This window comes from Nyctereutes procyonoides, unplaced genomic scaffold, assembly GCF_905146905.1.
Source record: "Nyctereutes procyonoides isolate TBG_1078 unplaced genomic scaffold, NYPRO_anot_genome, whole genome shotgun sequence".
In the NCBI taxonomy this organism is placed as follows: domain Eukaryota; kingdom Metazoa; phylum Chordata; class Mammalia; order Carnivora; family Canidae; genus Nyctereutes; species Nyctereutes procyonoides.
Genome location: NW_026575135.1, coordinates 62,056,714 through 62,080,927, shown reverse-complemented (window position 1 = coordinate 62,080,927; position 24,214 = coordinate 62,056,714). Strand labels below are relative to the sequence as shown.

At 41.7% G+C, this 24,214-nt stretch overlaps 2 protein-coding genes across 7 annotated transcripts in view; both read left to right on the top strand.

Annotated features, from left to right (window-relative positions):
- Positions 1–24,214, top strand: part of LOC129494628 (uncharacterized) — a gene marked incomplete at its 5' end in the record, with an annotated part of 613,327 nt that overhangs the window by 392,561 nt on the left and 196,552 nt on the right.
- SNCAIP (synuclein alpha interacting protein) overlaps positions 1–24,214 on the top strand; it is a 148,654-nt gene that overhangs the window by 83,820 nt on the left and 40,620 nt on the right. For 5 of the 6 annotated variants that reach the window (XM_055302158.1, XM_055302160.1, XM_055302157.1 and 2 more), the window contains exon 3: positions 3,439–3,511. In XM_055302158.1, the coding sequence (XP_055158133.1) occupies positions 3,439–3,511 (73 nt within the window). Of the gene's footprint in view, positions 1–3,438; positions 3,512–24,214 lie in introns of those variants that run through there. The other variant, XM_055302163.1, reaches the window with a different exon arrangement.

The following is a 24,214-nucleotide window of genomic DNA, read 5'->3' as shown; positions in this document are numbered from 1 at the left end:
AAGCATGGAGGAAATACCTAAATTTGAAAAAGCTACTTTTAACATCTATAATATGCCCAGGGATTAATCAGACATGTGCTTGTCTTGATATTTCAGTCAAGTAGTTAATAAGACCCTGTGTGCCATGCTCACATGCAAGTCCAAGTCACCATCCTTTCTCTCCAGCACTTTTGGGAGCCAACATGACACCTAGGAAACAACGGCCCACAAAGCAAGGCAGTATTTTACCAAGGGCAAGGAAGAGTCTTTTAGGGCTGAAGCAGTTAGCCAGGGTTTCATGCAGAAAGCAGAGTGCAAGCTGGCCTTGCAGAATGCTGGCTTTTCCCTGGCCAGAGGAAGGCTTTGCAGGCAAAGAGGACCCTAGAGTAGAGAGGTACAGAAGGTGGCAGTAAACTTTGAATGCACCCAGACATTGAAGAAGCAGAGACAGCTGGTCAACTCGTGGCTTTTCTTAGGACATGATAGAGGAGTGGAAATGAAGTTCAGTTCACAAAGCCTAGTTCTATGGGAATAACCTCTGCAAGGTTTTCTTTGAAAAAAAAAAAAAAAGAATAAATTAAGCAACATAGAGCTAGGAAATGTAGTGCTTTTCAGCCATCTGCAAGCCCCCTCTCTCTTATCATCAAGGATAATAGGTATCAGGGGAACAGAATACAAAGGCAGGGAGTAGGGGCAAGAGACAGGGAAATACATTGGGCTTTGGTTCTGATAGGGCCAGAATGACAGTGGTTGTTGCTCAGGGAGTTGGCCATTGTCCGGGGAATGAGGTGGGTTGGCAATCAGACAGCTCCTTATAAAAGGCCATCTGTCCTTTGCACTCAGATGAGGGCCTGGGAAGCCCTCCCTTTCAGCTCCCCAATGGTAGTACAATGAGCTCGTGCAAGGGAGACTTCCTGGGTCATTTGCTTATTCAAGAATGTGCACCTATGAAAATGCTTTTGCATATTAGTGTTGCAAATTGTGTTTCCTCTGCTCCTCTTCCCATCATGACCTAACTGTACAACATTCTCTTAAGCTCTATCTTCTATCTAAAGAGCAGTATTGGTGCTTACTGAAACAAATACACAAACTAATGTTTTCCTTGTGTCTTTATAAAGGATGGTGGATTTGTTCACAGTGTAGGTTGGAGCCTTTGCTGAATTGGCCATTCCACATACCCTTACAGTTATCCAAAACTCTGATTTTCTGGCCAACACGTCATCCTTTTCTGAGATTGCTGTACTTGCGATTTTCATTACCAGGAGCAGCATATGACTTTTTCTTCAAGGTCATTATTCCCAAAGGCTTAAGATGTATGCCTTCACAGATGTGACTTTCTGTATGCCAGAGGTGGACACGCAAAGCTGCCGCGTGGGATGTAGGCTGAGGCAGTGGGTGGGCCTCAGCGAGGCTAGTCCTCTGCCTGTAGTTCAGTACCCACCCCAACCAGGCAAATTTAAACCCTATTACATTAAGAGTTACTGCACTCTTCAGACCTTTGAGATCACATAGGAAGAGCTGAAGATACAGCTAATAATTCAGAGATCCTGACATGCCTGACTTTGGGGTGAGAGGTAGCAGTTAGAATGCATGTGGCTAAAAATACAGAAAGCAGCACACCCAGTTCAATCAAATGTATATCATTAAGCCAAGTGAGCAACCTTATTGAATTTATCATTAACTATATTTAAACACAATCCATCTTAAATTCCCCATTTCTAAAATGTTGTCTTAGAGGAAAAACAGAATAAAACAGGGTGAGACTCTGCCAAAGGGTGCTTTCCTTGGGCACATGGCAGCTGAAACAAAAGCCCCAATTTTAATTGAATTATAAACTGTGTAATTATTTAACCTGTACCAGCTGGTCTCAAGAAGCTACCAGATTCCTTAGAGACCTTGTACTTGGCGAAGAACATAAGGTACCTTATTAGTAACAAGAAAAATGCCTTCTGTACCTGTGTTACCCCCATCCCCCAAAGAACGTACTGTTAAAGGGGAAGAATGCTTAAAGTTCATTTTTGGTTTAAGAGCCAGTCCTCCCTCCTTCTGAGTATGTGAGGGGATTGACTAAAGCACCTGTGGCCTCTAAGGAATGGCCACCATAAACAGGATGTTATTGCATCAGACAGGTAAGAGTAATTTCTCTAATTAGTTATTTGAGATTTCATTTTTCACTTGGAAGAACTGGAAACTTAATTTGTTTGTGACACGCAATTGGCAAACTGACAGTAGCTACAATTGCCCCTCCCTCTGTCTTGCTGTCCTGACATCATGTGAAAAGCACTGGGGAGTGGCGCGGGGGGGGGGGGGGTCTCGATGTAGACACTTCGCTTCATCTATCAACATCAAGCTAACTAAAGTACCTTCTTATTGACAAATGTTCGCCAATTACACATTCCTCACTTGTAATGCTAGAATAATCCTAATGAGTTTCCCATGATCATTTTTCTTTCAGATTAAAGGTTTCTTCTCAATCCTCCCAAATTTTGCAGCAGTGAGGTCATTCATAGTATATTTTCATTTCCATAAGAACCTTGTTCCTAATGGTACAGAGCAAAATAATTTTAGGGAGCTATATTTTATGAATTAATGTATGATCAAAGATGGTCTGTTTGATTAAAGAAATAGTTCATCCCATCTATTTTTGTTCTAAAACATCCTTTTCTAAAAGGAAGATTGAGTGGCATCAAACATAGTCCCCATACATCATACCTATTGATTTCACATTTGTTTTCGCTCTTCTGGTTTTATGCCCCCCCCTTGTGTTGTAATTTGTTATCCTGGGAGCTGGCCCCTGAGTCGCTACTGGGTTGGTGCTGGGAGGTGATTTCGGTTCAGACTACTCTGTACATGAAACAGATGAGCTTTCAGACACAGAACCACGCTCCTCTTGCTTTTTATAACGTTCCCCCCTCCACCCCCGTTATTTCCCATGGAGCACACAGATGCCACAGAGTAAAATCTCTGACAAGTGGCAACGTGAGAGATGTTGGTACGGTCCACCCAGCATGGCCACAGGTAAGGCTCCTGGCAGCCCTGGGTGCTGCAGGAAGCTAAGGCCTTTCCCCTTGGCTCTTAACACCTGGACTCAAAATGCAAAGATTATAGACACCTTCTGGAAATCCCCGAGGCCACAAAATTCTTCCATCCTCTACAAATAAGTAGCAAAAGTAACAGGAGATAGAATGCCTGCTCGGCTCCTACCTTCCATGTGAAAAGCAGGACCATATAGCCCCTTTTAATGCATATCTGCTTAGATGCTTCTAGGCAGAGCTTGGGATGCCCCTGAGTCACCAAGCAGCCCATCTGGGATAAAATCAGACGGACTTTCTGGATACACGCATGTTGTACTCAAGTATCACTTCCCATGTTGTGCTTTTTCTGGCCAATTTGAATGATTGTCATACTCTTATTTTAAACTCTTGCTTTCTTCCCTTTCTGCTCTGGCTGCCCATCCAGTACTCAGTCACATCACTGAAGACCATCCCCGAACTGTGCCGAAGATGTGATTCACAAAGTGAAGACAGATCAGGTGAGTCTCTCACCTCGTCCCTCTCCTGCTCCTGACTCTCAGAGCCTGGAGGGCTCCAGGAAGCTGTTTCCCCTCACCCTGCCTGCTCCTGCCTCCTGCCTTGTGAGGCTTCTCCTTTCGTGCCCCTACACACACACACACACACACACACACACACACACACACACCCTCTGCAAACAGATGTTAGGTCATCCTCCAAAGGCTAACGGGACAGGGAGGCTCTAGTAAGGACTCGGCTGTATACAAATAAATGTAGCCCGTCATTTCAACAGCTCCAAACCACAGTAGACGCAGCAATTTACTAAAAACCCGAGAAACCATTGGTGACAAAACATAATGATGCAGGCGCCAATGAAAAAATGTTGGATGCGTTCACTACCCATATGGCAAGGACCAGCTTGGGATGGTGCTTCGCCAGAGTCTGAAACCCTATCAGGGATGCGACATGATAGGATCTGCAAGAAGGCATACTGTAACAGTTAAGATTAAAGCGAAGCTTTGGAGTTTAATAGTGTAAACTAAACAGAGAATTATGGCATATAGATGAAAACCAGCTGGTTGACCTTTCTCCTTGCACACGCCCCCACCCCTAGGGAAAGAAAAAAAGGACATTCAGGGTTGTTTTCCCCTCTGTAAATCAAATTAAGCCTCTCTCCTTTTCTCTCTGTGATGGGCAAAAATGAAAATTAAAAAGGATGTCGATGGGGACGATACCGTGGCATTGAACTATGAAAGGATGTTTATTGTTTTTCAAAGTAATTGCTGTAAGGCATCACCATTAATTGTGCCAAAGCTGGAGCTCCTCTGATAGTAGCTTGAATCCTGAGAACCATAGGCTCTGGAAGGCCCAAGATAATCCTGAGATTGCATGTATCATGTTTCAGAAAAAACAGATGGCCCTTACCTGGACAGCTACTAGAGTATTCTAGTAGCTTTCTCACTGAAAGGACTTGCACAAAACTAATTTACTTGTCTCCTGGAAATCTCATTTACTTTGACATTTTGCTCAGATGAGATGGAGCAAACAGTCTTTCAAGGTTTAATATCTCTGTGTTTTTGTTGTTGTTGTTGTTTTGAGTAAAAGTAATGTTTCAATGTTTGGGTCAGAAACACAGAGGATAGTTCTAAGTTCCCATAAAAGTTCTCATTTACCTTTAGTTTTGGGAGGTTTTTTTTTGTTTTGTTTTTTTAAATTTCAAACACACTCAGGTTTCTGTCAGATTTAATAGAGGCTTTGGCCACAAGGTTTTAGGGATATGCCTCCTTACAAGGCATCCTCAGGTTCCAGGCTGGATTGCTGACTGGTGCACCAGGGCCGTGACTTGGGTTCATGTTAGGGTTCAGTTATTTATCAGCTATAAGCCTAGAGCCTGAGACTGATCAGCTACAAAATAAAGAAGAAAAAAAATCTTTGAAAAAAGGTGGGGAAGGGGGGCACCTGGATGGATGAGTGGTTGAGCATCTGTCTTTGGCTCAGGTCATGATCCCAGGGTCCTGGGATTGAGTCCCACATCCGGCTCCCTGCATGGAGTCTGCCTCTCCCTCTGTGTCTCTCATGAATAAATAAATAAATAATCTTTTAAAAAAGCAAGAAGTTTTTGCTTCTTGCCAACTGTTAGGATCAAAATTAGGTGACATGTCTGAAGTTACTTTGTAGATATACAGGATTTTCTTCTTTAATTAGAGCTGGGAGTAAAGAGAAGAAATCCTAGCAATCACGTGTACAGTGCTCAGTGTGTGAGGTCCTATTATAATCCCTTTACTCACATTAACTTAGTTAATCCTAAAATCCCCATGAGCTGGGTACTTATGATGTTTATATTATAGGTAGGGAAACTGAGGCAGAGAGCAGAGAAGTTAAATATCTTGACTAGAGTCACACAGCAATTAAGTTGCAGAGCTGGGATTCCCCCCACAGCAAGTCTGCCTCTGGAGTGGGTTCTCTTGTCCACTACATATACATATACTTCTCTTCAGACAGCTTGATTGAACAGCATTCATTTAATTTTCGGATATTATCCTTTTAAAACTAAAAAAAATCAGCATTTTCCCTCATTGATGAAGTAGTGAATTTCTTTTCTCGGTTCAGTAGCAGTTCTTGCTAACCAAGGTAAGTGAATTAATGAAAGCTGTTAAAAATAATTTTTCCTGAGGCTGGTTCATCCCCTTTTCTCCAGGTCGTGACTCCTCACCACTTGCACAATAGGTGATGTTGGACATCTCTTCTCTGGTTGAGGAGGAGGCCAGTTTCAAGTTTAGAAGCCTTTAAACTTCACCCAGAGCTAAGACCCAGTGCTCAAGGTCATTGGCAATAATTAGACCTGACAGGAAATGGGTGCATGTGGGCAAGACTAGGGCCTCTTAATGGAATCACGTGTATACCTCCAGTGGAATCACATGTACACCTTGTTTGAAGACTGTCAAACTAATAGAGCAAGAGTGATCCTTAAAAAAAGAACATGTAGAAAAATCCATCTCTCCATAGCATCACTGGAGATGATCTGTGAGCTCCTTTGAAAGAAATCTCAACATAGTGAAGATTTTTCACAGCTAGTTTGTGAAAGAATTGAGCCATTACCAACTAATTCCAAGGGCACCCAGCTGTAGAAATACCCTTTGCCCCCTTTTTGTCTTCCTGTGTCAGCCACCTGGGAGGAGCTTGCACCAGGAGGGCTTGCAGATTTTCATTTTTATGGTAATCTTTCAAACAGATGGCAGCAGAAAGCACACTGACCTCTGAGAAGAGTCCACACCTTCTTTTGGATGGGGCACCCTCTGGAAAAACTTTCCGCCCAACCTCCTGTCAGAATACAATCTACCAGATAAAGGCTCTTTATCTTTCTCAAGTTTGTTAAGCAATTTCCATTTTGTGTAGGTTGTCAAATGCAACCATCCATCCTTGCATTAACAAGCCCTTGATCAGATGTTCTCAGGCCCATTTGTTCTTTTATTTATTCCTCCAGCAGATAACTGAATATTCCCCCATCATAGGCACTCAGGGCGAGGTAACAAATAAGACATAGATAAGGCACCTGTTCTCAAGATGTTTATGCTCTAGGCAGTGACCAAAAAAAGGCAAACAAATAAATAAATAAACCAGATCATTTCACACAGTGATAAGAGGTGACTCAAAGCAATATGATAGAGTAACTTCGAGGATTTGGAGGAGGGCACTTGTAGATGTCTGGAAATGTTAGAAGGACCCAGCCAGTGACAACCAGTAAAGATCTTTGAAGGCAGAGAAAGTAGCAAGTACAAAGGCCCTGAGCCAGGAATGAGCTTAGCATGCATGAGGAAAAAAAAGAACAACCAATCTGCAATCGGGTGATCAAAATGAACGTAATGTCTGGGAGAAGGTCAGGGTCAGAGTCTGTATGGCCCTGTCAGTCATGTATGCGGCCATGGGTTTTATGCTAAATGCTGTGAAAAGCACTGCCGGCAAGATTTCAATTTGTCTAAAATCTTACTACTTGGAGCCTCAGGGTGCAAAATCATTAACTCACAACAGAAGAAGGGACCCAAAAATCATCTAGTCAGAGAGCGTGAGAGAGCATGTGAGAGTACAAATAATACAGCAAATGGGTCAAGTGTTGATGAATAAAGGATAAGATATATACAGGCACTCTTTGTGCTGGTTTTATTTTTTAACACTTATAAGTTTACTTACAAATGGAAATAATTATTATAAATAAGTTTTTTAAAAGGAAAAAAAAAACACTTAAAGTCCATCAGATCTTCAGAGGGGATCCTTATTATCCTGCCTGCACTTCACAGCTCCAGTGACAGGAGAGTTCGCAGTGTCAGGAGGCTACCCCCCGTAATGACTCATTTTTTCATTCAGCTGAAATCAGTGTTCTTCAAATTATCATCCCTCATCCGTGGTTCTTCCTTTGGATCCATAGTGATGGGCAACCTGTCCTGGACAAGGTGCCACTAAGTATTTAAAGATGGCAGTCACCTTTGTCTCATCTTCTCCAGGTTGACATTTCCCTCCATGGTTTTAAGTCTATCCTGCTCATCCTTGCTCTCTCGTGGATGACTACAAATGACCAGCATCCTTCTTAACATGGAGCTCTCAGAACTGAACCCAAGGTTGCTCCCCGTGTGGTCTGAGGAGAGCCTGCCCCTCATGTCAGCATCCAGGACTCCCCACCTACCTGTCCTGCCTTCCCAAGGTTGCTCCAGAGACAACACTCATGCCTGTCCTCTCTGCCTGTTTCTCAAGTGTTCTGAGAGGAGCAGGAATGCCAGAGGAGCCTGTTGGTGGCTTTGGAAGCCCCTCTGTGAGACATATGGCTCGGAGTTCACCCCTCTTTCTCCCTAGACCCGGGGTCACCCCCATGATGGGGTCTGAGAAAGGCAAATGACAGTGTCCTCAGATTCCTGGGGCAGCCTCCCACTACCTTCCACTAGCTGTGCAGTGCACACAAGCATGCCCTAGAGGTGCTTTCCTTTAGCTGAAGGCTTTGACTCTTATCGAAATCTGCACTTTCAGATTTCTGAAAGGAATAATATTTGACAGGAATAATATTTTCAACTATCCTCTATGAATCACACTGCACAATGACCGAGCTTCAAATTTCTGTCAAAAAAGTTTCGAAAAAAACGTGTGAAAATATTACAGATACCACAAGAAGGGAAGAGGGAGGTGAAGAGCTAGAAATAGGACCTTTGAGAACAGACTTGGCCTCTCTTTGGAGCTGCTCTTGAGATTCCTAGGTGTTCAGTATCCCAAGTCCTCCATAAACAGTTTATTTGTCCTCCGAATAATTCTCTGAGGGAGGACCATTATTATGCCCAATTTCTTGATGAGGAAACCAAGACTCCTAGAGGATAGTTTGCCCAAAGTTCTGGGGCTGGCAAGTCTAAAATCAGCTGTGCTGACTCCAGAGCCCTATGAAGTTGAGTCAACTGAGTAATTATCGTCTGAGGAGTCACATGTGGCTACTAGGGTGAAGCAAGGATTAGCAGCAAGGAAGTCATGTGTGAAAAACTTGCCCTTCTAAAAGGAAGTTATTTGCGAAACATTTGCACATTTTCTCTGCTTAATCCACACTGTTCTCGAGTAGGAGAAGGGGATGGCACAAGGCAGTGGGTGTTAACTCTGCCCTACAGTTTTCTCCAACAAGGACTAAAATATGTCGACATATGGTATTCAAATCAGACATACTCAGTTTCTTTGAGTTTTCTTTTATTAATTGGACATTCAAATACATGTTTGTTTCGATTCATGGTGCTTTAGTGTCTTGTGATTCTCTCTAAACATGTATCTGCTAAGCTCATTGGATCATTTTCTCGTGGAAGAAGGCAGATAAATATTAATGCAGTTCTGGGTCCAAGAACAAGACACAATGAGGATTTAAAACTCAGTTATATGACAGTAATAAATGGCCCCGGGATGGGTTGAGAAGAGATTCTGAAAGAATTTTCATACCTACATAACCTGGACTATAATTTGCCTGATAGTGAGTATAAGAGAGCCATTCTTTTTAAACTTCAGATCTGATACCTATCTGGTAAAAAAAAAAAAAAAAGGCATTTTGGTTGTAGACTTAAAAGCCTTGCAGATTTGCTATATTTTCAGCCCCTCTGAGTGCAGATTTTGTGACAAACTCTGAACCTCTGAAAATATGTGGTTTTCTAAGATTTTTAAGGCGTTCAGCCAACACCAAAAATAGTAAATAGACATGAAATTTATCCCCTTGACCCTTCTGTAACATAGCAGATGATGCTAAATATGTAAACCCTCTACTCTCCATTTTATTAAGGTTTAATGCTAAAAGCTTGCAAGCGAAGGTCGATAGGGTGGTTTAAATTGTAAAGCCTGCTGATGACTCCATCTCACATGACCTATTGCAAAATGGACTCCAAAGAACAGGGCAACGCATTTCAAAGATCTCACTTAAAAAACACAAACACTTCAACCCAGCACAGCAAAGAATCCAACACCTCTGACAAAACCCTCAGTTTATCTCACCACAGTGAAAATGTACATACAAGCAAAGCATCTAGATGAGAATGCTATCAAGTGAAACACTTATTTTTATTTCTCTTTAACAAAATTATGCTTCCCAAGGTGATAACCATCCATTATAAAAAATGAAAAGTAAAAACTACAGCTAATCCTGTTGTCAAAATGTGACTATATTTCTTTTTAGCATTTCTTTCCTTGAGACCTAGTTTTTGTTAGAGTTATAATCATCATGCAGGGAAAGTTTGCTGCTCTTTTCTGCGGCTATTGCATGTGTGTAGCTATTGTGTCAAATAAAGCCCAGGACTTAACCTGTGAAGGTAGACCTGTCCCCTCTGTCCAGAGGGAGAGACCATCTCTGGCCTTTAATCCATTAACATGTAGCTTCTGTTTCTGAGAGACAGGGCAGAAGTCAGTGTGAGGCAAGATAGGAGCAGAGGAGATGATAGTATAGTTAAAAGGAATACTCTGGTCGTGTTGCGAGTAACAAAGGTGCTAGAAGGAGCAGGACTTAAATACATCACACCCTTGGCTCTTCATCTCTTCATTTGAACATGTCTTGGCTTAGCCGGAGCTACAAGCACCACAACTCCCTGGTTTTCTAAAACTTTATAAGTATTGTGGAAATAGGAAAGAAATGAGACAATATCAAAGGGAGAGGAACCTTAGGGGGAGGAGACCCAGTCTCCTCTCCCCTGATTTAGTTCATTTTTAATGGCCTCTGAGAAACATGTCTCGCACCCTCAAAATTGATACAGAGATCTTGGTAGAAGTAACTTCAGGAGTGTCTGCAGGAAGAAAGGATGAAACTTTGGAAGCAGGGATAAGCATCATTTGGGGGGGCGGGGAGGGAAAGACATGAAACCAAGGGATGAGGAAAAAAGTGATACAGAAGCCAAATGCCTTGTACCTTGCGTGGCCTCCAAAGTTCATTCCTGTCATAAGAGAGAATGGTTTCCCTGTCCCGGCTACCTCCTTTGCCCTAATTCCTTCCTTAAACAAATAAAAGTCACAGAAGAAATTCAAGTCATAGAAACAACTCTAGAATCTCATTGTTGAAGGATCCTTGGAGAGAGTAAAGAGGCATCTACAAAAGTCCAGATCCTTCTAGGGTGCAATCACCATCCACATCAGCTGGGAACTTGTTGGAGAGGCAGGCTCTCAGACCCCCTGATCAGAATCTGCATTTTTTAACAAGCTTTCCAAGCGATGTGTGCATATTCAAGTTTGAGGAGCAATGAGTTAGGATGCCTTGGTAATGGATGCTAATCCAGGGTCCATGATGAGTGTCACTCCATGCTCAAAACTGAGCAGTCGATCCTTGAGGTGGTTTTCCAGACACAATGGGAAATCCCTGCTGTGGCCTTTGGGTCCTGAGTCATCATATCCTGATCCAGCAAGCATCCTCGCATGCCCTTCTCCCCTTCTCCCCCCACTCTGTCTGCACATCACAGAACCTTCTTCAGTTCTTCCAGCGTGTGTGTTTTTCATGTTACATTTCCTGCTTCCGCCTCCCGGTCACCTCTCGAGGGCCCCGTTACCCGACTCCTAGACCACCATGTTCCAACAGAAATATAATGCAGGCCACTTACATAATTTAAATTTGTTCCAATAACCACATTTTAAAACTATAAACAGATGAGATTAATTTAATATCTTTAATTTAACCCAATAAATCAAAATGTTATTTCAGCATGGACCACTGGCCACATTTTAACTGCTTAGTAGCCACAGGTGTCTAGTGGCTCCCTTTTGGGACAATTTGAGCCTAGATTATATTAGCACTGCTCTCCCAACTTACTCTATGATTTCCTAGCTCCCTATAGTTTCCTCCTTTTTAAATATCTGTGTTTCAAAAAATTATTAACAATATGATGCTAGTTTAATGTCAGTTTTCTCTAGAAGACTAAATGCATTTTCTCTTGTTTATTAGGGAATTCCCAGTGCCTGGCACTGAAGCCATGTGTATATCTGAGATATGGGTGGGCAAGTGAGTGCATGAAGAGGCAAAAGAAACCCTCCCTTCTTTGGGTTCTGTACCATACCTGAGGTATGGGCCAGCTCATCATTTGCTTCTCTTCATTTGGTGTGACACCTTAATCCTTCAATCCTTCAGCCTCCTCTTTTATCTGAACTATCAGTATCTTTCTCTCTATAGGGTCATTTCCCTCATCATACAAACACTTTTCTGATCACCTCCTGTCTTAAAAAGCAAACAAACAGGGGGTGCCTGGATGACTTAGTCAGTTAAGGATCAGACTCTTGATTTCAGCTCAGGTCATGATCTCAGGATTGTAAGATCGAACCCCACGTAGGGCTCCACACTGGGCAAGGATCTTGTTTATCATTCTTTTTCTCCTACCCCTGCAGGCATTCTCTCTCTCTCTCTCTCTCTCTCTCTCTCTCTCTCTCTCTAAAAAAAAGGCAAATAAACAGTACCCCCCTTTCGTGGCTCCCACTCTGGTTCTCTGTTCCTTTCTCTCCCCACTTTCTCTCACCCCCTTCCAAATACAACCAACTTGCTTTAAAGAGTTAGGGAAACCCCCATCTCCAGCCTTCTCTTGGTCCTTCACTTGAAGTATCTCCAATATGACCTCTACCTCCCTAGGGAAGGCCATGACTTCCACATTGTCACATCTGTTGACATGGATACATGCCTCTTTGTTGGCCCCTACAAATTATTTGAGACTATTGGCTTCTCCTTTCTGGAAACATTCTCCTCTCTTGGCTTTGTGATACCACTTCTCTCCTCCTTTTTCTCCCAACACTCTGAAATCTCCTTATTCTTTGCAAGTCCTCCTTCTCTACTTGAACTTTAAATATACAAGTGGGTTCTGTATTCAGTAGGACCCTCTGTCCTCTCAGTCTCCAAGTCTCTCTGGGTTGGGGGCTCATCCACTATGATGGCTTCAAAAGTCACTTAACATGCTTGCCTGGGCTTCTAGCCATGCCCTTACTTGCCAATGGTATGTCTTATGTTGGATGCCTCATGGAATCTAAAGAGGAACCTTTGAATGCCATTCCCCAACTTCCTTCTCAGATGCTCCCTCAGTACTGGGGATTCAGTTTACGGATACACCCGCTCAGTAACTGCGGCCAGAATCCTTCCTCTCCCTCACATTCCACACCAGCCTATCACCAGATCCTGAGTCATCTGTGCTCAAAATATATGCCCATCTATCCCCTTCTTTCTATCTCCTCAGCCACCACCTAGGCCAAGCCACTTTTATGTGTCATTTGGGTTAACAGTATGAACTCGTCTCACCCATTTCTTCACCACCAACCCTTGCCCATTCTGTTTCCCACAGAGTGGACTGAACTGTATATTTTAAAATGTGAAGTTGATCATTTCACTTCTCTGTGAAATCCCCCCAGGACACCCTATTTCTGTTAAAATTATTTGTTGTGACCAGGAAACCCCCAAATCGGTTTGGCCCCTGGCAGCCTTCCCCAATATCACCTTTGATAGCTTTCACCCTGGTTCACTCTCCTCTGGATGTAAGAGCTATAGAACCTACCAGATTCTTTCCTGCTTTAGGCATTTGAAAATATGCTTCCTTCTACACAGATCTGCACAAAATTATCTCATCTCTTGTATTTTCCCTCAGATTTTCACATAGTTGGCAACTTCTCCTTCCCCTGGTTGTAGCCTGTCACCTCCACCATGAGGCTTCTCAGCTGCTCTCTACTCTAATATGCTATGTGTTCCCTTCAAAGAACCTTTCATTTTGTAATTTCTTATTCATCTGTGTACTTGCTTTACTGTCTGGTTCCCTCATTAGGACAGGGATTATGCCTATTTCATTCACCTCTGCACCCCTAGAACCACATACACAGAACCATGTGCAAATGTGTTTTGAATGAATGGACCCTATATGAGTATTTTAGCATTCTATCAATTTGACATTTCTGAACAAGCTTTATTATATTCCTGTATCTCTTGCTTACATGCTGGACTGCTACATTCAACCAGTTGAAGGAACTGTCAGCTGAAAGAACAAGCACTTCTTGGAACAAGAGCTTCCAAGCACTTCTGATCAGCACCCTCTGCTGCTTAGTCCAGGGCCACACCACCCTCAATGCACCTGACCTCATCTTGATCTCCAAAAGCTAAGCAGGGTCCAGCCTGCTTAGTAGTTGGATGGGAGACCCTTATTGCTTAAAAATCTGTATGGTCCCCCTTATTCAGAGAAAATCAAAATATCCTGGCACTCTAGGCATTTCTATTTCACATGATAACTGGTATTCAAAAATGATAGTTAAGTGCCAACCTTTGTGCTCAGGCCTTGATATGCATTATCTTGAATGTGTGGTCTGTGCTATATCTGCATTTGACAGGGTCGGAGAGGCCTGAAATCTCTCAGCAAGCCATGCTAGAACCCCTATTTTAACAACACTACACAACCCCTACCCCATACCTGACCCCTCCTACCAGCACCCCTTCCCCCCAGGCCCAGTGAACAGGGTCAAGCAGCCTTCCCCCATCCATTTCACTTGGATATGCCCCCTCCAGCTGATAGGCCACTGTGGCCTCTTCTAAGACTTCTGACCCCCTTTCCCACCCCGGAATCTCAAGAGGTTCACCTGTTCCTTTCCTCTGGCACTGTGCCCTTCCACCCTGTACCGACAACTCCTCGTTTCTCCCTCTAACCAACTTCATGGAAAGAGGTAAAAAAAAAAAAAAAAAAAAATCTTATCAGCGATAAGATGACTGTAAATTTAGGCTAATGCCACTAATGATAAACAAAGTAAGGAAATTCTTCCACTCAACTGTTTCTAAGAAAAGTTGTTAAGAAAAACTATTTTCTTAACTTTGCTCCCACCCAGAAGCTTCTTAGTAAGTGGTTACCAAAACCTAGGCAGGGAGCAGAGATTGGGATTTTGATCCACATGAATCTGAAATAAGTACAACCAGATTTTGCCACTGGTTGCTGGAATTCCACTTACCTATATGTGACCCAAATAGAGAAAATACGGGGGCGCCTGGGTGGCTCAGTCAGTTAAGCCTTTGGCACAGGTCATGATCCAAGGATCTTGGGATTGAGCCCCACCTCAGGCTCCCTGCTCCTGCTTCTCCCTCCCTTCCTCCCCCCCTTCATGCTTGGGTGCACACAAGCACATTCGCACTCTCTCGTGCTCTCTGAAATAAATAAAATCTTTAGAAGAAAATATGAGCTGCATGTTTAAGGAATAATTGTAGTTTTAATAAGGCAGTTATGCCCTTTATGAAAGGAAAGCTGGAGTTAGGAAACCTCAGTTTTGGTGGAAGAGTCAGCACGCTATGTGATTTGCAACATAACTCTTAAAACTTACAGAGTTCTCATTTATTTCAAGTGAGAACATGTAAGAACTGCTCATCCATCCTGTAAGAGTCGCTGCATAAACCTCTAATGAAATCACATACAGAAACGATTTGTTGTACTCAATCATAGAAAGCTTTATGCAAATATATGGTATTAGCAATTTTAAAATGTTAAACAGAGAACATTTCAGGAACATTCCAATTAAAAAACATCATTTTGAGAAATTCTTAAAATACACAGAAGGTTTTCCCCCCATTGTTTATAGCAGTGCTTGTAAAGTGCATACAGAGCTGTACCAGAAGACAGAACAAAGTAGCTCTGCCATTCATTCATCCTGGGGAAAGCTTCTGTCTGCACTCGGCTTTTGTTCCACTGTACCTGCTCTTTCTCTCCAAGGCCTTGTAACTAAAAACTGGGGTCCAGGTGGGAGCTCTTGTGAACAGACCCCAGGAGGGCTGTCAAGAGGAAGAGGGGGCTTCAGGCCAACTCTAGGCCTTGCTCCCATTTCTCCTCCCCTCCAGACTTTAAACTCTGTTCCTCTCAAAATGAGACCGTGTTACACTGACCACTTGGCTTCTCATGGAAAATAGAATCAATTTAACTTTTCACCAGGGAACAGTAGGGAATACTCTTTCTTACACTCTGAAGACACACCCCCTTCTTTTTCCTTCCTTGGGCCTGAAGCTCTATTTTTAATGTAAATACCTCGCTCCATCTTTAGAAATAAAAGAATCAGGCATTGGGGGAGTCACCAGTTGGAGATGGAGAATAGTGAGACAGGGAGTAGAGGGTAAAGAGTAAGGACTTTCCAATCCTCGCCCACCTTCCTCTGCCTCCTCTTCTCCCTCACAGAAGAGCAGTAACTTGGTGTTCTTTGTCCTGGACAGTAGATCAATCCAGTAAAACATCGCCACCTTCAGTTAAAACTGGTGTGTGTCTGCACTTTGCAGCAAGCACGCTGAGCTTCCAGATACCACAGAGAGCAAGCTCTCCCCCTTTTCAGTGCTGCTCTGCTTGCTGAGTATGGACATGGTCCCTGGACCTGTGTCTCTCCCTACAGTTCAGCGCAACAAGGGAGAGAAGGAAAGAAAGGAGCCTGGAACGTGGGCCTGGAGTGAATACAAGACTTAATGCACTCGAAAGGTTTTGCTCATGGCAGAATGAAGGTCAGCATACTTTCTAGATGACAGAATGACTCTGAAACCATGCACTTTCTTCAGACCCACCAATTGCTATTCTACATAAACTGTACTTTTGAAGCTCAAAGGTTTAGGGTTGTCAAAATTTTGAGCCTGATTTCATGATGGAATGTGCCTCTTTGGTAAAGCATATTTTCTATCTAGTGTAGTAAGGGCCTGAATATTTCTGTGAGTTTTCACAGAACAAACAAACAAATAAAAAATGGGTACAGATAGGGCACAAAATTATATGAGCAAGTCTGGACAATTCTGGGCAGAGCTGGAAATAATGAAACACAAATCTGACACTTTCAACAGCTGCTTGACACCAACAGCCACTTAAAGTCAGAACTTTAGAACCAAAGCTTTTCCAGTAGTATTTAATGTCTTAATGTGAATAAATCAGGTGATATTTTTATAATGAGAAAGTACTCTGTTTTCCCCCTTCTTATTCATAAAACCCTCAGTAAAAGGATTTCTGGCATCAATGAAAGAGATGAACAAGCAATTCCATGGAACATTCCAGAAACGTGCATTCCTCACACATGTTCTTCCCAATATAATGGCCTTGAACAATTCTCCAAATCCAGAGTTAACCAGCTCTTGTTTTGGATCAAGTTATAGTGTAGTCTCCAAGGATGGTGTAGAAGAGCACCCAGCAGGTCATCCACCCTCAGACTCCAGACCCTTCTTCCAACTGTCATGAGATGGTATAAGTTACCTGTCACCATTCTTTATAGACCTGAGATGTTTGCAGTAAGTGGGCCCACTATTTATTGCAAAGTGTAAGTTTATGGTGGGTTAAGGAAACTTATGAGTAATGCTGACACTCCCGATCTTTCCTAATGTCCCCCCCTTAAATGCAAAAAATAGAAGGAAATGGAATGTTGGAGAACTTAACAGGTATGTCCTTGAAGGTGGCTAGACTCCTGGTAGCTGTAGACATGGAGCATATTGTTATGTACATTTTAAGGCAATTAAAAGTAAAACTGACCATTTTATTTCTCATGAAAAATATAATTCATTTACCTTTTACAGTAAATAGTAGGGAAACACTATTTTATCCTAAAGACATACCCCTTTTCTTTCTCTTTTTGATGTCTACAGCTGATTTTCTAATACAGACACATAACTCCATATATAGAAGTAAAATAAATAGGCATCTGGGGAGCCAGAATTGATATTCAGTCTTAAAAATTGGATCCACCATTGCAACAGCAAACTGTACATTATCTTCCTAAGAAAATACTAATTTATCAGTCCCAAGAGCCAACGAGTTGTTCTGTGTCAGCAATCAGCTTAGCCTCATAATTATAAATTTGTAAGATCTGTTGAAAGACATGGATCCAGAAGAATTATAGTGTTTCATAGTGAGTCACTTAGGATAGAGAGCCCTGTTATTTGTAGACATTCCATATAGTCATAGAAATTTAGAGATAGACCAGGTCTTAGCAATCATATAGCCTAACCCTTTTATTTTACACATGAAGAAATCAAGGCTTGGAACTTATTGTAGGAAATATATGAAAATATTTCGATATGCAGCACATCTAAATGTCTATCTTCAATACATTACTAACTTGCCTTTGAAATATTCAAAGCGATGTGCCCAAAATGGGACGAGTGACTCATTGTAACAAGACTCATATTTATGTATTGTACTTTGCAAATTGAGTCTAACATATTCCTTTCTTCCTTTCCTCCCACCCCCCCTTCATTCATTCGTTAATTAAAAGATAAGCCACTGGGCCCCAATATCTGTGAGATGCTATCCTAGACAGATGGCTGGTTATAGACACAAGGAGTTTCATGAGCAATCTTTGCCTTAGAGGAACTTTCAAGACAGACAGTGAGACAGATGCATGTGTGAAGAGTTGCAAAAGAGCTCCACAAATATACAACTCTAGGGATGGGCAAGGATATCTCAATTGTTTGCCGGGAGAGTTGGAGGAAGTGCACCATGGAGGCAACCCCCAAGAGGATGCTCATCAGATGAGTCTTGTCTCAGGCAGAGAAGGCAGTAAGGGCATTGCCAGAGAGGGGAATCTTGCCCAATGGCAAGATGTGGCAATGATGAGTGCTTAAAATGAGAAGATCAATTTGAAAATAAATACAGGCATAGCTCCTTTTATTGTGTTTCATTTTTCTCATGCTTTTTAAATATTGCATTTTTTTTCTTACAAATTGAAGGTTTGTGGTCATGCCGTGTCAAGCACATCTGTCTGCGCCATTTTTCCAACAGCATTTGCTCACTTCATGTCTGTGTCACGTTTTAGTCGTTCTCACAGTTTTTCAACTTCTTTCATTCTTACTGCATTTGTTAGGTTGATCTATAATCAGTGGTCTTTGCTGTCACTCTGACGATTGTTTCTTGAAGCCCGAGGAGCCGCACCCTAGCAGATGGCAAACTTCATTAACAAAGGTTGTGTGTGTTCTGACTGCCCCACCAAGCGGCCATTTCCCATCTCTCTCCTTGGGCCTCTCTGTTCCATGAGACATACCAACGTTGAAACTAGGCCAGTTAAGGAGGCTAATTGATTGGGTGGCTCAGTAATTGAGCGTCTGTCTTTGGCTCAGGGTGTGATCCCAGGGTCCTGGGATGGAGTCCCACATTGGGTTCCCCACAGGGGGCTGCCTCTCTCTCTCTGCCTCTGTCTCTGCCTCTGTGTGTCTCTCATGAATAAATAAAATCCTTAAAAATATTTAAAAAGAAAAAAGAAATTAGGCCAGTTAATAATCCTCCAAGGGCCTCTAAGGTTCCAATGAAGGGAAGAGTTGCATGCCTCTACTTCAAACCAAAAGCTACAAGTGAGTAAGCTTAGTGAGAAAGGCATGATCAAGAGCCAGGACAGGCTGAAAGCTAGGCCTCTCACACCAGTCCGGTTGTGAAGGCAAAGGAAAAATTCTTTAAGGAAATGAAAAGTGCTGCTCCAGTGAGCACATGAATGATCAGAGCACAAAACAGCCTTATTGCTGATACAGAGAGAGTTTTAGTAGTCCCATTAAACCAGCCACAAAATTTCCTTAAGCCAAAGCTTCATCTAGAGCAAGCTCTAACTCTCTTCAATTGAATGAAGACCAAGAGGTGAGGATGTTGCAGAAGAAAAGTTTGAAACTAGCAGAGGTTGGTTCATGAAGTTAAGGAAAAGAAGGTGTTTCTGTAACAGCAAAGTGCAAGGGGAAGCAGCTCATGCTGCTATAGAAGCTATGGCAAGTTATCTAGAAGATCCAGCTAAGATCATTCATGAAGATGGCTACGCTGAACAGCATATTTTCAATGTCAATGGAACAGCCCTCTTGTTGGAAGAAGATGCTATCTAGGACTTTTATAGCAAGAGAGGAGAAGGCAGGTCCTGGCTTCAAGGGACATATGACTCTCTCGTTAGGGGCACTGTAGCTGGAAACATGAAGTTGAAGCCAGTGCTTATTTGCCAGTCTGAAGATCCTGGGTCCCTTAAGAATTATGCTAGATTTACTCTGCCCATGCTCTGCAAATGGAACAACAAAACCTGGATGATGGCACATCTGTTTACAACATGGTTTGCTGAATATTTTAAGCCTATTGTTGAGACCTACCACTCAGAAAAAAAAAAAAAGATTCCGTTCAAAATGTGACTGCTCGTTGATAATGCACTTGGTCACCCAAGAGCTCTCTGATGGAGATGTGCAATGAAATGAATGTTGTTTTTGTGCTGGCTAATACAACATTCATTCTGCAGCGCATGAATCAGGGAGTCATTTTGACTCTCAAGTCTTGTCGTTGGAGAAATATATTTTTGTAAGGCTAAAGCTGCCATAAATTTTGATTGCTCTGATGGCTCTGGGCAAAGTAAATTGAAAACCTTCTGGAAAGGATTCGCCATTCTAGATAACTTGAAGCACACCTGTGATCCATGAAAAGAGGTCATAATACCATCATTCACAGGAATTTGAAAGAAGTTGATCCTGCCTCTCATGACTTTGAGGGGTTCAAGATTTCAGCAGAGGAAGTCACTGCAGATGTGGAAACAGCAAGAGAACTAGAACTGGAAGTAGAACCTGAAGATGTGATTTAATTGCTGCCATCTCATGATAAAACTTGAGTGGATGATAAGTTGCTTGTTATGGATGAGCAAAGAAATCAGTTTCTTGAGGTGGAATCTACTCTTGGGGAAGATGCCATGAAGAATGTTGAAATGACAACAAAGGATTTAGAATACGACATTCACTTAATCAAGCAGTGGCAAGGTTTGGGAGGATTGTGTGCAATTTTGAAAGAAATCCGACTGTTGGGTAAATGCTATCAAACAGCATCATATGCTACAGAGAAATCATTAGTGAGTCTATCAATGTGATAGACATCATTGTTGTTTTACTTTAAGAAATTGCCACAGCCAACCCAGCACCCATTGCCATGATGGGTCAGCAGCCATCTACATAAAGGCAAGACCCTCCATCAGCAAAAATTTGACGACTTGCTGATGGTTAGATGGTTAGCATTTTTCAGCAATAAAGTATTTTTAGTTAAGGTATGTACATTGTTTTTTGGACCTAATGCAGTTACACACCTAATAGCATGGCTATAACTTTTATACACACTGAGGAGCCAGAAGATGCATTTGACTTGCTTTATTGCAATATTCCCTTTATCATAGTGGTCTGGAATTGAACCCACAATATCTCTGAGGTACACCAATAAAAAAAAACAAAACAAAACAACAAAAATACCCTGCTACATCCTATGCTAAGGAATTTAGTTATTATTCTGAAAGCCAGTTTCCCAAAACTTAGTAATTCAAGTACTGTTTCCACAATATGTGTTATGTCCAAAGCCGCCTTATGTTATTTTTGCTCTTCCTGTAAACTACTTGTACTATTATTTGTTTAACATTTTCCTCAAATGTCTTATTTAAATCATACCTGTTTTCAAAAGAAATTGCACATCAGTATTTTAAGTAGAAAACCAGTGTCACTTGCAGTTAATTCAAGGTCATTATTAAAATGAATGTGATGAAAATAAAACATTCCTGTTAACTCTTTTTTTCTGAAGGTCTCCTAGCCTGGGGTCTGCAGTCTCATTATCTTAAAGGGAGATGGTAAGTTTTGGAAAGTTAAATTCACTGTAGCACTAACTTGAGACTCCTTGAATTAGTTAGTGGAAGAAAGAGAGTAGAATGGCATATAGCTTCCTTACTCTGTAAGTCAGAAGTATTCAGCATGGCCATTTTAGATACTGCAGATATATGCATGCTATGTAGACATACAGGGCCACCTGAGGATTTTGAGCTAAGTGACAAAATCCAACCTATGTAAAGAGGGATAATTTGACTATAAAAGGAGACCAGAGAAGTAGCTAGAACTTTGTAAAAGACATCAAAGTTTCCAAAGTGGTCCGGTCAGTATAACAGGATGGAAAAGAGGAACCAGATTTGAGAAAAATCTGTGATTCTCTGATCAGGCCACAGCAGGAGTTGGTGCCTGGAGGGATGAGAGATGCAAGTAAAGGAAAGAGAAGAGCCAGCCATGCTCCACAGAGGGATTGCTTGGCAGACTGCGTGAGTGGTCATGTGACCCAGGCCAAGTTCACAAAGAAGACATAGTAGAGTGTGTGTGCTGGATGAGTAGGAGAAAGGGAGGGAGCAATAAGGAAGGAGGTATGCCTCCATTACATGCTCCAAAGACCTCTGCTTTGGAACATGCTGCCTGTGACAAATAGAGCACACCCATCCTAGGCTCACATTAAATGCTTGTTGAAGATACAGGGGAAATGTGGATGGTCAGCAGGCAATTGGAAACCAGCTTGTTGGAGCTCAGAGACATTCCCAATGCCAGTTAGATTGTAAGAGATCCCTATGGCCTATAAATCAGCCTGAGAAACATTTGCATTTACCTACCGACCATTTCAGAAAATTTGTGACATAATCAGGTAGACAGGTTTAAGGTATACTAGACGTGTTTACTTGCGTAAGATGTTAAAATGAATCCATTCAACCAAAAAGTCATTAAAGAACTTTGAAAAGACCCTATTTATGTAAAGTAATCTGAGTGTTTTAAGTGATAGATAAATTGGACACAGACCCTGTTCTCATAGAGCTTGTAAAGATCTAATAAGATAATAGATAAAATTTTCAGGGATTTAAAACTTAACCTATGAGGCCTTTATTCGTGACTTCCAGAAAAGAAGTTTAGCCCCAAAATCTCTCTAGTAACTAGAGCATAGTATGAACTTTGTTTCCGTGTGTTAAAAGAAATTGATGACAGTGTTGGGGTGGAACAACAGTATAAATGAAATTTGGGTAGACTTCCAGATTTGAAAGTTATAATCTTGTCAATCACTAGTAGCCCCTTTTCTAACGTTCTGCTTAAAATGCTCATTTTTCCAACCTAGAAATAATCTAAAGTTTTGTCATATGTCTCATAAAAATTGCCCTTCCTTCTCAGATGAGTACTATGTAGTAATAAATTGGAGCATTCTCATGAGACTTTCTAGAATAATCAATTTCACAAAACTGGTACTTTTTTTTCCGGTCAAGAAGACACAGACTAGAAAGCATAGACTTCACTCAGAGCCTAAAAAAAATGTCTGAGGTTTGAAGAAGAGGAAGGACAACAAGCCTAATGTTGATGCCCTTTCCTCAGTTTCTAGGCCCTTCTGTGGAAAGAAGTGTTTTCACAAGACTCAGACAGAATTCATTTCCATAGAGCGTTCTTAATGGCTCCTGTCAGTACAAAACAGCTGGGAAACATATGGTATCCATTTCCCTGTATCACTTGGAAAAAATTTCACATGTAAATAAAGCCAACATAAAAGAGAAGCCCTTTGAACTCATGACCTTATCCAATACATAAATATATTGGTACAATGCACTCGTTGTATTGGTCTACTAAGTTATGTGACTTTAAATTTTTTTTACAACCTGAGATACACATTTTCAAGAAGTTCCAAAGGAATCAAGGTAATTGGCAAAATATTAGCAAACACGATACTTAACAATGAGTATCTCTGAAATGCCAAGGAATACACACACACACACACACACACACACATGTTGGCCACTGTATTTTAAGCTTTTCAGAAAAGTTGATGGATAAAATTAAAGGCATATTTACACATTATAAACTTTATGTCTGCTATCTCTCTGCTGTTTTAAATAAGTAACCATGTGTTCTTGCAAGGAAGAGAGAAAAGCTTGGCAGAAATTTCTGGCAGACAATTTTTCATAGCTTCACATTTTTAGTGGAAAATGGACCTATAAAGGATAAGAAACCTTTTAAATTTATAATGGACCAACTGGAATTAGTCTTTGCCTTTGCATATTTACGTTTCATAAATAACTTTAGAAAATCCAGCTCTTATTGGTGATTATCACTCCTCTGAGTTTATTAACAGGACTTTTGTCCCCTGTGATATGAAGCCGTAAATCCCTGAGAAGGATGCGCTTTGGGCATTTACAAGGAGATTTAATGCGTTGTGCAAAGTGAGATTCAAATTCAAATACTAGCATTTGTTAATTGTCTGCTCTGTGCCAAGTACTGTGTACAACTTAGAGCCAGAGCCAGTGAAAGGGAAGAGAAGCAGCAGCTTAACAGTATCTAGATGCCTTCCTTCCCTTCTGGAACATTCCTTCTGAATACCTGTTCCCTACTGGACAGAATCCAGGTCTCCCTCCACAGCTCATAGTATTTTCTTTGTAGATTTTAAAAGTCTCGGAACTAGACCAATTAGTGCAGATTTTCAGAAACCCTGTGCCAAATTGGGGTCTGTTTGGGGGGAAAGACCCCACCCATCAACAGTTACAGAGCATTCAGGCTCAGAACAGTTACTCTCACCTCCTTAGCTTGCTTCCTTTTAGAACACATTGCACTAGGAACAATAATGACCAGTGATCTAAATTTGAGGAATCTTTAATAACTTGTACACTCTTTTCACCCCCAGAAGTAGTGGTAGGGACTGTCCTAGAAGTTACAGACCTGAATACACCCCATCTCTTGTATTTTTTGCTTGTGTCCCAGTAGCCAAGTATGTACACAAACATATGCTTTTGGATTAAATACTAACTACCTAATGTTGTTCCAGAAGAGGAGAGAGATGGGAGGCCCCTAGTTGGAGGGCATATCCTGAAACCTCTTCGCTTTGAAGGGGGATGGTGTGAATGTAAGTGAAAGGGGAGGAGTCTATAAATCAGTGCCTACAAGTTTCCAAGGGTGCTGGGTCATCTGTCTAGTCAGGAGAGTGTCCCAGAGAGGAAGCATGATCATCATGATGGAGGAG